We start from the raw sequence: 12,434 nt of genomic DNA on the forward strand, positions 1-12,434 counted from the left end.
GTGGCTGGGGCAATCTAGCTATAACACGCATCGGGGAAGGTGTCTATTCCAGTCCTATTCTTTCAGGGGGAAAAGACCCTGCGGAGACCACATCCTGCCCAGGCTGGGGGGGTAAATATGTTGAAAATACGTCACATGGGCCTGTTACGCCACACATGGAAGTCTCGTGGTGGTAGGTCCTGCCTAATGAGGCGGGGACTGCCCAAGGGAGACACGGGTCCACCTGACAGGGGGACCGTATCGTGGAAAATACATCACAGGGGGTTACTGTGATAACCAGCACCTATGGAGCACCTATTCCAGTGTAATTAGTATCTGTAGAGTCTCGTCATGAATTCCTCTGCTGAATTCATGAGCCAGAGGGCTGGGGAGGAAGAACATCAAGGGAGCACGAGTTTGTGGGCTCATCTGGGAGTAAAAGCGCATGTGTTCGCCTCAGTTGAGGGGAAAGGCACTAGCACAAGCGGGCACGGCTTGGGTCCGAAAGGCTAATGCGATGTCGTCGACTACCCAGTGGGTGAGCCTCTGTTTGGAGACAGCGTTCCCTTTCCGCTGTCCGCCATAGCAAACACAATGCTGCTCAGAGTGTCTAATGCTCTGTGTATGGTCCAAATAAGTTTCGCAAAGAATGTACGTGGTGGGCCACTACAGCGGCTACATACAACTTTGAGGTGGAGGGGGACAGCCGCCCCTCCAGCTTTTCTTAAAGGAATAAGAGCACTGACCCGACTGCGCACCTCTGCGAGTCTTCAGATCGGGAAGAACACTAATTTGTGAACATATGCCACTTTATGGCGTAAAGCTGCCTGGTAGAGGAAGCTCTGGCTTGGTTGATCGCGTCTACGACAGCTGGTGGTAGACCACTTAGATCTTACGCATCCAGTCCAGGGGCCAGACGTGGAGGTTGAAGAGGTTGCCCCGTCCCTGAGAAAGAAGGTCTTTCCTCAGGGGAATTTGCCTGGGAGGTGCTGTTGTGAGGAGCATGAGATCTAAGAGCCAAGTCCGGGTGGGCCAGTAGGGGACTTGTTTCTCGTCCTCCCTGACCTTGCACAGCACCTGTGCAAGTAGGCTCACTGAGGGAAATGTGTACTTTCACAGCCCATGGGGCCAGTTGTGTGTCAGCGAATCTGTCTACCCACGTGCAGATCTTTTAGGGTCTTGGCCTGGTGGACTTGCCACGTGGAGGGCCTTGTCATGCAGGGCAGAGGCGGCCTGTCCAGAGGCCTTGTAGGATTTCGCTGTCAGCAACGACATTGTCCTAGAGGCCTTGGAGGGGAGTGCAGGGCGATTCTGCCAAGTGGCTGCGCTTTGCAGGCACAGGTGCACCGCAACCGCTTGATCCACCTGGGGGACCTCCATGAAACCATGGGCTGCTCCGCCATCGAGGGTAGTGAGAGTGGAGGAGTAAGGAGGTCAGTTCCGGGCAGTAAAAGGTGCCTTTCACGACATCGTCAGCTTGTCGTGCACTTCCGGGAAGAAATGAACCAGGGAGGTTTGAGTGGCATCCTGACCCGAGGAACCAATCGTCTAGTCGTGAAGGTTAAGGGGAGGATGGCGGGTTCCAGTCCAGCCCCATGCTCATGGCGGCACGGGCAAGCATGTCGGAAATCTGTGCATCAGCCTCAAACTGGGTGGGCAGACCCGAAGGTGGCAGCCCAGTTGAGTCCTCTGCGCTCTCAGATGCAGCAGTGACATCATCATCTTGCTCCATGGCGCCAACGGAGACATCAGACTGGCCTTGAGGTGATCCGGTCTCACGTCTACCCCGGACGGAAGCAATCGAGCGTGCTGGATGCTAGCCGGGTCGTCTTTAATCAGGTAATGCGCCGTAGGATCCAACAGCAATGCTCTTAGAGGTGAGTGGAGACTGAACAGATGCACGATCCCTGCCTTTATACCCGTATGTCCGTGTTACGATCCCTTTTTGTCTGCCCCGTGTTTCTCTTGTCACCTGTCATGAACTCCAATTCCCATGATTCCCGGCCTTCATCACTGCCAGCCCTGTGTCATTGTTCTCACCTGATTGTCGTTTTGTCATTATCGTGTCTCTGTGTATTTAAACCCTGCTGTTTCTCCATTCCTCTGTCGATCGTTGATGTTTGTAGATGTCCGGAAGTCTATGTTTTGCCCTGTTTCACCCTGTTCGTGTTCCCTGGACGTTTTCACGATTTGTTTCATTTTTCCCATCGTGGATGTTTCCTTTGTTCCTGTCTGTTTATTTTCACCTTGATCAATAAAGAACCCGCATTTAGATCCCCACTCCTCATCTGCCTCTCCTGCTTAACGTCACAGTCCGGGGGTGGGACATGCAAATTCTGTTCGCCATTTTTCATTGGCCTTTTCTCATATTCAGAGGTAACCGAGGCTCTCAAAAGAAGCCCCTAGTGTCGCTACAATCAAACCCTCATATATATATATGAGGGTTTTATTGATCATCTGACAACTTATTGATATTTACATTACATACAATCATATCCACATTAAAAAAATGCAATGCATATACAATAAATAAATTAATTAATGAATGTCATCACGCCAATATGACATTCAGTATGACATTCATCACGCCAATATGACATTCATGCAATGCATATACAATAAATAAATAAATTAATGAATGTCATCACGCCAATATTGTCAAATTAATTAAAGACAATTTTCCCATAATCTTCACGTTTTTTTGTTTTGTTTTTAGAACATGTAATAGACTCTCAATAATTCAAAAGGGCTGTCTGGAAATAGGTGTAAAAAGAGAGCCCTCACACAATGCCAATGATGTGATGCTATTGTTTTTTCCAGACCTATTAAATGATTCATAAATACATACAAAATTTCAACATTTACACAAAACAATTACTTGAATACACCTTTTCTATAATTAACATGATATCAATTTCTTAGTTCAAAGTCATTTTAATATTTTTTTTCTGGGGCTTAATGTAAAAAATGTAATGTCTTGTAACAGTTCAGAGACAGTAAAAAAAAAGCTTCATTAAAAGCTGAAATTCTTGAAAAAAATACATGTTGGCATGAGTAGTGCAGAACAATCTTTTATTAATATTTCATAAAAAATAAGAAGTGAAAATTGTTTTAAAATATTAACATTATTTTTAAAACTCTTGTCCACCAAATCAAATTCATGTGGTGTAACCAACATGTAGGTTGCCATTTTATCATTTATGTTGACAAAAAACAACACAAGTGTTGTTATTATTATTATTATTACACTCATGTAAAGTGCAGGGAAAGAACTTTAATAACTTTTACTTCATGGTTCCAGCACATTACATTTTTAAAGTCATTAAATATATGTATTTTTTTAGAAAATGCTCTAAATAATGTTAAATATTTTACAAAATCAACTTTCACATTTCTACGAACCAGTTTTTTTAAACGATTTTTCATTTTCATCGCCTGAGACAACCTTATTTGTTGATGAAGTATGATAGGTAGTCTCTGCTTTGCATTTGATATTTTATATAATCTGTAATATGCAGAATTCTTAAGTTTATTACACAACTTATTTTGCTGTCTGTTGCACACTGCATCTGTATAATTTACTTTAATATGTTTACAGACAAATCTTGACCTTTCCAATATGGCAGATGCACAGATGTGCAAACACATCACCATAATCAGTAATGGTTGCTAACATGGCATTTAGGTATTCAAAAAGGTGCACATCTCATACCCAGTTTTGAGGCTGATCAGGGCATCCTGAACTCCAGTCTGATGATATTTGACCATGTACTGGTGCATGTCTGGGTAGTTCTTCCTGATATTTCTCTCTGTGCTCCCATTAGGGACAGTCCCAAAGCGAAAGGGAGGTGAGTAGGAATAGGGACTCTGAAACTATGAGTAAGGAAGTAAAAAACAATAACATGAAAGGATTGTGAGAGCTGTATTAAGAGATACATAGGAGAATTAATACAACCTGAAATACATAAATATATCAGGGGAAGTAGATCAAGTAACTGGTGTAGTTCAGGTGCTCCAAGTTGTAAATATATTATGACAAACTGGCCCTTTCCACAAATCCGAGTGAGCTGACAACCTTGACAGCACAATGTAAAAATTTGCTTTATGTGGTAGCATCTCAATTAACTGGCTTTAATTATTATTTTATTATGACTCAATCAACCTTTCTACATAATGTTTTTAATAAATTAACTTAATTTTTTAAAGTCAAATTAGGTAGAAATAGTTTATTTTCACTTTTTACGGTGTATTTTTAGACATTCTTTAGAAAGGCTTGAGTTCAAATTCTGTATCACTTTTATAATACCGTAAAAAATATATTTTTGTGACCAAAATTTGGGGCACCACAAAATTTGGGTAAACTCACCATGGATTTGTGATTAGCAAAAGTTTCCATAGGAAATAGAGTGGCCCCTAAACATATTTGGACACTTAAATCACACTTAAAATGCATGATCGTCTTTGCATTATATAACAAAATATCAAACAAAGTGGCATTTAATTACAATATATATTACAAACACACTTTTCAAGCAAAACAAATTTAGACTAATTATTCTAACACTTTATAGTTTTCAAACATTTTGGAAAAAGTCCAAAGTTAATGTGATAAACTACATCTGTGGTTACTCTTATAGTACACCAATGTGAACTTGAGAAGAACTGACTTCATACAGCCACATAAAAATTATCATGACTCATTTGGTTAAAACTAATTGCAAAATGAAAGTGGATGCAAACGAGTGAAGTTTATTCTGAGAAAAGGACCAGGATGATTTGTTTGCAGTTGCCTCTTGGTTTAACATTGAATGTATGGATTTAATGCAATGAAATTTATATATTTTTAGTGTGACAAAGTGCCCAAATGTTTATACTTTTTGGGGCCACTGAGTTACAGCTATAGGAAGATGTGCTTTTACCCAATTCATGTGCTATTGGTGTAAACATCTGTTAGCTTAGCTGATGTCAAAATCAGTTCCTTAACATTGCAGTGACTTAACAAAGTTGCCAATGTGGAGCATCTCAGATGAGTTACTTATAAGGTTTCAATTGTATTAGGATAATATTTAGTCAGCTAAGTACATTTTAGAGCCAAGATCTATAATACAGATTACACCACTAAAAATTACCTTTCTGTCACTGAGACCTGTGACTTGGTCCACAAACTCCTCTTGGATCATAAAAGCAGCCAAGTTGGCAGTGTAGCTAGCCAGGAAGATCACAGCAAAAAAGGCCCATATGGACACAATAAATTTACTGGTAGTGCCCTTGGGGTTCTGTACTGGGACAGAGTTGTTGAACACAAGACCCCACAGCAGCCAGATAGCTTTACCAATGGTAAAAGAGGGTCCATGAGGGTCTAGACAAAATTAAAAATGAGAAAAGCAGAAATTTAGTGAGGAGAGAGTAGGATGTTATAAGGTCTTTGTGCTTGTATTGATACTCAAGGTGCATTAAAATGTTTAAATGGATAGTTCACCCAAAAATGAAAAATTTGTCATCATTTACTCACCCTCATGTTGTTACAAACTTTCTGTCTTCCATGGAACACAAAAGGAGATGTTAGGCATACAATGAAAGAGAATGGTTACTAACACTAACATGCTGCAGGTCATACAGGTCTGGAACAACATGAGGGTGAAGCCAGACAATGCCAATATTTTCATTTTTATCTGAACTTATGTGAACCATTTAATGTTTATAGTTCAGATTTTAAGTTTTACCATTTTATCCATGTATTCTGACTATGTTTTACATAATTTTAAAGCAGAGGTTGGTTGACTAAGTGGTTGAGGAGTGTATCATACCTTTGCCCTGTGCCAGGTTTCTATTGAAACCAAGCGGGCTGATGAATTCAAAGAGGAAAACAGCGATTGCTGTGACAATGAGTAACATGACAAACATCATAACCCACACTGAAGCACTGAAGGGCTCTGAGGGAGAGAGAGAGAGAGAGAGAGAGAGAGAGAGAGAGAGAGAGAGAGAGAGAGAGAGAGAGAGAGAAGAGAGAAGAGAAAACAAATGAGGACAAGCAGAGCTAAAAACAGATGGATCTCAAAGGGAATACAACTATTTGATCCAATGTTTGTGTGATTTCAGATGCATTACCTAGAAACGCAGAGGGCGACACCGTTCCATTGCTACGGGACACCATTACACTGATGCCTGTCTCGACGAATGGGACAGAGAAGTCTATGACCTCTGACCGCTCTTCATTTATGGTCAATGAGCCAACGGCCATTACAGCCTTTTTATTCATAACCTACAGATCAAATAAGAGAAACCAGCTTAAGAGACAGAAAAACACTGGGTGGATGGATGGTTGGATGGATAAAAAGACAGTGATGGATGGATTGATGGGTGGGTAGATACACAAATGGATGCATAAATATTGAATGGTTGGTTAGAGATGAATTTATGGATGGATATAAGAGTAATTGATCCAAACAAGCAATCAGTGCATGAATGCATAGGTGGGAAAATATACAACAATTATGTTACTAAAACTAAAAAAAATTGACAATTCACTCATAAGGTTTAATATGGTGATTACCTCCCCCACCATGCCGTTCCACACATTATTGATCTTCTTGCCATGTTTACCATTAGTGACCAGGTAAAGATCATAGGTAAACTTTACATTCCTAGCAATCTTCTTCAGGATGTCTATACAAAAGCCCTTGCAGCACTGCTTGAAGTAGGAACCCTCTGTAGTGTTACTGTAGCACACACAAACACACACATATAGAAAAGCAGCTCATACAGACACACAAATATAGAAAAGCTGTTGATGCTGTGATAGCTTTAAGATAAACAGTTCTCTATCTGTCACTCACTTGACATTGTGTCACTGTAGTGACACTGTGAGTCGCTCTTGAGAGCCCAAGACACCTCTCATCTTTGATAAAATGCCAATGGGAATTGGCGAGTGGTAATTGTATGCTCCTCCCCCAGACATACAGGTATAAAAGTAGGGGACATGCATACCACTTATTAGATTTTCTCCTCGGAGCAGAGCGGTCGATGGTTCAAGCTGATACAAGCGATTTCCATCCCTCACCTCTGTTGGATCGTAATGGCGCATTACAGCGGCTTTCTCCCCTCTCTGCACGGGTGCTTCAGCAGATCTTAGAGTATATTCTATAAGAGATTTTCCCTCACAAAAAGAGTATATTCTAAAACAGCGGCACACATCAGAACGTCTTTTTCAAGACGCGTCTTTTTAAAGATGCCTTTCCAATCGTGTGTTATTCCTGGTTGTGGTAAAGCTGTTCCTGGTATACCTCTCGCCTTCTGATGGCCACAATCGCTGTCTTTCATGCCTGGGTGCTGCCCATGGCGAGACATCTTTTGTGGATGCGTCATGTCCTCATTGCGAGGCCATGACCATGGCAACATTGCGGCTCCCTGACTCGGCCCTTCTAACTATGGGTATCAGGCCAGCGCAGTGAGCACTGGTGGCGATTTGGGGACCACAATGGGACCACCTCTGCGGGTTAAATCCATGCGGACCTCCAATACCCCGGCAAGCTCATTTGCTCCGGTTAGGCATTTGGATGAGTGCACCGGCTCGTCCCAGGGCGAGTTCAACCTCTTATTCGGTGCCCGTGAAGGTGTTGAGCTCTCGAGCGCAGCATCGGAGAGCGGGCTCATCCTGTCTGATGCGGAAACCTCTGCTGGGCTTCCCCCCTCGGGTGTGGTCGCCCAGTAACAGGTGGACGCTGAGATGACGGCTTTTGTCTCTCTCTGGCAGGTCTAACACCCCGGCGGCAGATTCCCCGCCCCGGCGTACCAAGCTGTGGCACAGATATACTCAAACCCGGATGGTTTCGACGGACCATGGGGACAAAACACCTCCTTGACCGATCCACCGGTGAGTATCAGGAGTCAGGTAAGTGCTTCGATGTCTCTCGACTCAGCACCGCCACAGGGCTCAAACCCCATCAATGTGGCCTCCCTGGCTCCGCGCCGCCGTGATGCCCCTTCCCACCGGTACCTCTGACGAATATGTTTCCCTGGTCCCCCTCGCCCGGAGTTTGGACACATGGCTCATGCTTTACAACCCGGCGCGAAGGCTGACCCGGACCGTCCAACTCGCTGCGCGATTCAGTTCGCCAGGTGCCCGCCCAGGTTTGCCGGCATCAACTTCTCTTGCCAAGCATCTCTTTTCTCAGTTTGGAGTTGGACTCACGCCTCACGAACAAGCACGCCCAGTTGGTGCTGACCTGTCTGAAGGTGTTCAGACAGAAGACTGCAGTCCCACTGAAACTATTTCAGAGACTTCTGGGCATATGGCATCCTCGGCTGTGGCCACAACACTCGGGTTGATGCATATGTGACCACTTCAGCACTGGCTCCGGACTCGAGTCCCGAGATGGGCATGGCGCCATGGCACACATGGTGTGGCCATCACACCGATCTGTCGCCGCCTCTTCAGCTCTTGGAACCACCTCATATTTCTACGGGCAGGGGTTCCCCTAGAACAGGTCTCCAGGCTCGTCGTGGTCACAACTAATGCCTCCAAGACGGGCTGGGGCGCTATATGCAATGGGCAGGGGCTGCCGGCCCCTGAACGAGCCCACGGCTACGTTGGCACATCAACTGCCTCGAGTTGTTGGCAATACTGCTCACCCTACAGAGGTTCCAGATGTTGATTCAGGGCAAGCACGTGTTAGTTCGAACAGACAACATGGTGGCGGTGGCATATTTAAAACGCGATGGCGGGTTACACTCCCCTCGCATGTCATAACTCGCCCGCTGTCTCCTCCTCTGGAGTCAGCAGCACCTCAAGTCGCTGCGAGCTACTCATATCCCGGGCGACCTCACGTAAGGAGAGTGGAGACTCCACCCTTAGGTGGTTCAGCTAATCTGTAGACGATACGGGCAGGCACAGGTAGACCTGTTCGCCTCCCAGGGATCCCCCATTGCCCGCTCTGGGTCGCCCTGACAGAGGCTCCCCTCCGCATAGATGTGTTGGCACACAGCTGGTTCTCGGACCTCATGCTTCTCGCGTCAGCCCCTCCCTGGCAAATTCCCCTGAGGAAGGACCTTCTTTCTCAGGGACGGGGCATCATTTGGCACCCGTGACCAGACCTCTGGAATCTCTATGTCTGGCCCCTGGACGGGACGTGGAAGACCTCAGTGGCCTACCACCTGCCATGGTAGACACCATCACTCAGGCTAGGGCCCCCTCTATGAGGCACCTGTATGCCTTGAAGTGGCGTCTGTTGTTCTTCCCGACACGAATACCCCCAGAGATGAGGAGTTGGCTCAGAGATTTGATTTCTGCAGGAGAGGTTGGAGGGACGGCTGTCCCCCTCCACCTTGAAGGTGTACGTGGCTGCCATAGCTGCACACCATGACACAGTGGACGGGAAGTCTTTAGGGAAGCATGACCTGATTATCAGGTTCCTGAGAGGAGCTAGGAGGTTGATTCCCTCCAGACCATGCCTCGTTCCCTCATGGGACCTCTCCGTGGTCCTGCAAGGCCTGTGAGGGGCTCCCTTCGAGCCCTTAGAGTCTGCTTAAGGCACTCTCCTTGAACACTGCCCTCCTGACGGCGCTCACATCCATCAAGAGGGTTGTGGACCTGCAAGCGTTCTCTGTCAACGAAACATGCCTGGAGTTCGGTCCGGGCTACTGTCACATGATCCTGAGACCCAGACCGGGCTATGTGCCCAAGGTTCCCACGGTTTCAGGGACCAAGTGGTGAACCTGAAAGCACTGCCCCAGGAGGAGGCAGACCCAGCCTAAGCGTTGCTGTGTCCGGTGCGTGCATCTATTTGGAGCGCACGCAGAGCTTTAAGATCTCTGAGCAGTTATTTGTCTGCTTTGGTGGACAGCGGAAAGGAAGCACTGTCTCCAAACAGAGGATCGCCCACTGGCTCATCGACACCATAGTTGTTGCCAACCAGGCTCAGCATTTGCCGCCCTCTGCAGGGCTACGAGCGGCCTCCTGGTCTCTGAGCAGTGGCGCCTCTCTAGCTGACATTTGCAGAGCAGCAGGTTGGGCTACACCCAACACCTTCGCGATATTCTACAATCTCCGGGTTGAGTCGGTCTCGTCCCGTGTCTTAGCAGGAACGAATGGCTAAGTCCGACTCAACCGGCCGAGTATATCACTTGCGCCTTCAACCTCCCTTGAGCTGAAGATGTGCATTGTTGATTCCCAGTAGTGTTCACAAATGTGTTCCCTGATTGATTTCCTCCTAGCCCTGCTGCAGATGAGTTTGCGGAGAAAATCTCTGCCAACCCAGTACTTGTGCTAACTACGCCCCGTATTGGGACAGGTGCTCCGCATGCGCCGGATACCCATAGGCAACCCCTTGCGACGTATATTTAGCTGAAAAACCTTTCCCTGTTGTCAAACTGCATCTTCCTTGGGCAGAGGCCCCTCTACCCCAGTCCCCATGCTTGTAGAGCCTCCTCCCCCATTGGGCAGGACCTATCATGGGATGTCTCAACATGACATACTTCAGTCTAGACAAGAGGGAAAGAAGGCATGACTAGGACAAGCCTGTCCCTATCCTTTTAGGTAGTTGACTCGTCCCCAAAAGGGCTGTTCAACACTTACACTAGCGTCAAGGGAGGTTACGAGCTGGCCCAGTGTGCTGGCTATGTGGCACACAGCAGTCTGCCTGTCTCGCACAGCCGATCCACGTAACCCATTTCAGCTAGTTGTGGCGTTTTTTTTGTAGGGGACCCTAGTGTCACTACATCGACACAACGCCGAGTGAGTGACAGATAGGGAATGTCCTGGTTACTTCTGTAACCTCCGTTCCCTGATGGAGGGAACAAGACGTTGTGTCCCTCCTGCCACAATGCTGAACTACCCGCTGAAATGGCCAGGACCTTATTCTCGTCTCCTCAGCACAAAACCTAATGAGCAGTATGCGCATCCCCTCCTTTTATACCAGTATGTCCAGAGGAGGAGCATGCACATACCACTCGCCAATTCCCATTGGCCTTTTATCAAAGATCAGAGGTGTCCCAGGCTCTCAAGAGTGACCCTTAGTGTCACTACATCGACAAGTGTTACGGAGGTTACGGAAGTAACCAGGACGTTATTGTGTTCGGAATCTCTTATTAGTTCAAAAGATAACACTCAAAAAGTTGAGAATTAACCACAATAGAGAATAAACACAATTAATCCTGTATTTTCCAAAAAAATACAGCTCTAAAGCTAAAGGTTAACAAAGATAGAATGTACAATGTCTGGGGAAACCAATAATGCATTCAAAACCATTATTATCTTCTAAAGCTGTTCTTTGAAGTTGTTTTAATAAAACTCACTCTTTAATGTGTTTTCTGCATGGCACTGAGTTGCGATTACAAGTTCCAGTAAGAATGTCCACATCATCTACTATAACAAAGGGTCGTTCCTCTAGAGTCACAATACTCAAGTGGTTCTCATCAGCGTCCTTGTCCCCAAAAGAGTTATAACGTGGCCACACAGGAAACTTCAACCTCAGTGAGTGGTTTTCCCATCGTCCCATCTGTAGACACACACAAACATGAAGATTGGCCCTCAAGTATACAAGGTTAAAAGATCTTTTGAACGTGGCATACATGGTTAGCCATATAAGTTTTGGATAAGCATGGGATTTTGTGCTCTTTAAAGCAGGATTGAATATGTATCAGAGGAACTCAGAATTCTCAAATCTGCTTGCAGGAAGGCTTATTATTCCAATAGATATCCCAGGAATATGTTATCAGAGGAACATATCAGAATTCTCAAATCTGCTTGCAGAAAGGCTTATTATTCCAATAGATATCCCAGGGTTATCTCCAAGTTTATGCCACCTTCAAAGACCAGGATCAAAGTCTCTCCCTCAGTCTATCTAATACCATGACACCTACCTGTTTACTGTCTGCAAGTGAATAGTTGACATGTTGATGTCCATGAACTTGCTTTTCAGACATCAAGATTTTAGGTTATCTCTCTGATGCATAACTAGAGCTGACAGATGTTTTAACACCATATTTAACTATTCAGGGCGTGATGTTAAATTCAAACTACCATTGGTGATTAATTTTAACCCATACTTATAACTCTGTATGACAGTCATCTCTCTCTCTCTCTCTCTCTCTCTCTCTCTCTCTCTCTCTCTCTCTCTCTCTATGGTAAATATATACATATGTATACTGCATATATATATATATATTTTGACTACACATTGTGATCAGTTGAATGCCACTTTGGTGAATAAAAGTACCAATTTCTTTCTATAAGAGCAAAATCTGTACATTATTCCAAACTTTAATTGATATTTCATCATGTAATTGCTACAGGAAAAAGACAGGCAAGGAGGAGGCACGAAATGGCTGAACAATCAACACCAACTTTTAATGATATAACTGAACTTAAAACATAAGATGAAATGAATCTCTCTCAAACTGGCGTCTCCATCTCCCCTTTATCTCGCACTCCCGCTGATCAGATGACTCAGCGTCAG

The 12,434-nt window shown here is 45.2% G+C and overlaps 1 protein-coding gene across 1 annotated transcript in view; it reads right to left on the reverse strand.

Annotated features, from left to right (window-relative positions):
• LOC127651424 (glutamate receptor ionotropic, NMDA 2A-like) overlaps positions 1 to 12,434 on the reverse strand; it is a 213,785-nt gene that overhangs the window by 6,310 nt on the left and 195,041 nt on the right. Inside the window, exons 6-11 of the mRNA XM_052137234.1 lie at positions 11,272 to 11,474; positions 6,533 to 6,698; positions 6,088 to 6,241; positions 5,787 to 5,912; positions 5,109 to 5,338; positions 3,692 to 3,852 (exon numbers count right to left, since the gene is read on the reverse strand). Coding sequence (XP_051993194.1) covers positions 3,692 to 3,852; positions 5,109 to 5,338; positions 5,787 to 5,912; positions 6,088 to 6,241; positions 6,533 to 6,698; positions 11,272 to 11,474 — 1,040 coding nt within the window. The remainder of the gene's footprint in view (positions 1 to 3,691; positions 3,853 to 5,108; positions 5,339 to 5,786; positions 5,913 to 6,087; positions 6,242 to 6,532; positions 6,699 to 11,271; positions 11,475 to 12,434) is intronic.

This window comes from Xyrauchen texanus, chromosome 11, assembly GCF_025860055.1.
Source record: "Xyrauchen texanus isolate HMW12.3.18 chromosome 11, RBS_HiC_50CHRs, whole genome shotgun sequence".
NCBI classification, from domain to species: Eukaryota; Metazoa; Chordata; class Actinopteri; order Cypriniformes; family Catostomidae; genus Xyrauchen; species Xyrauchen texanus.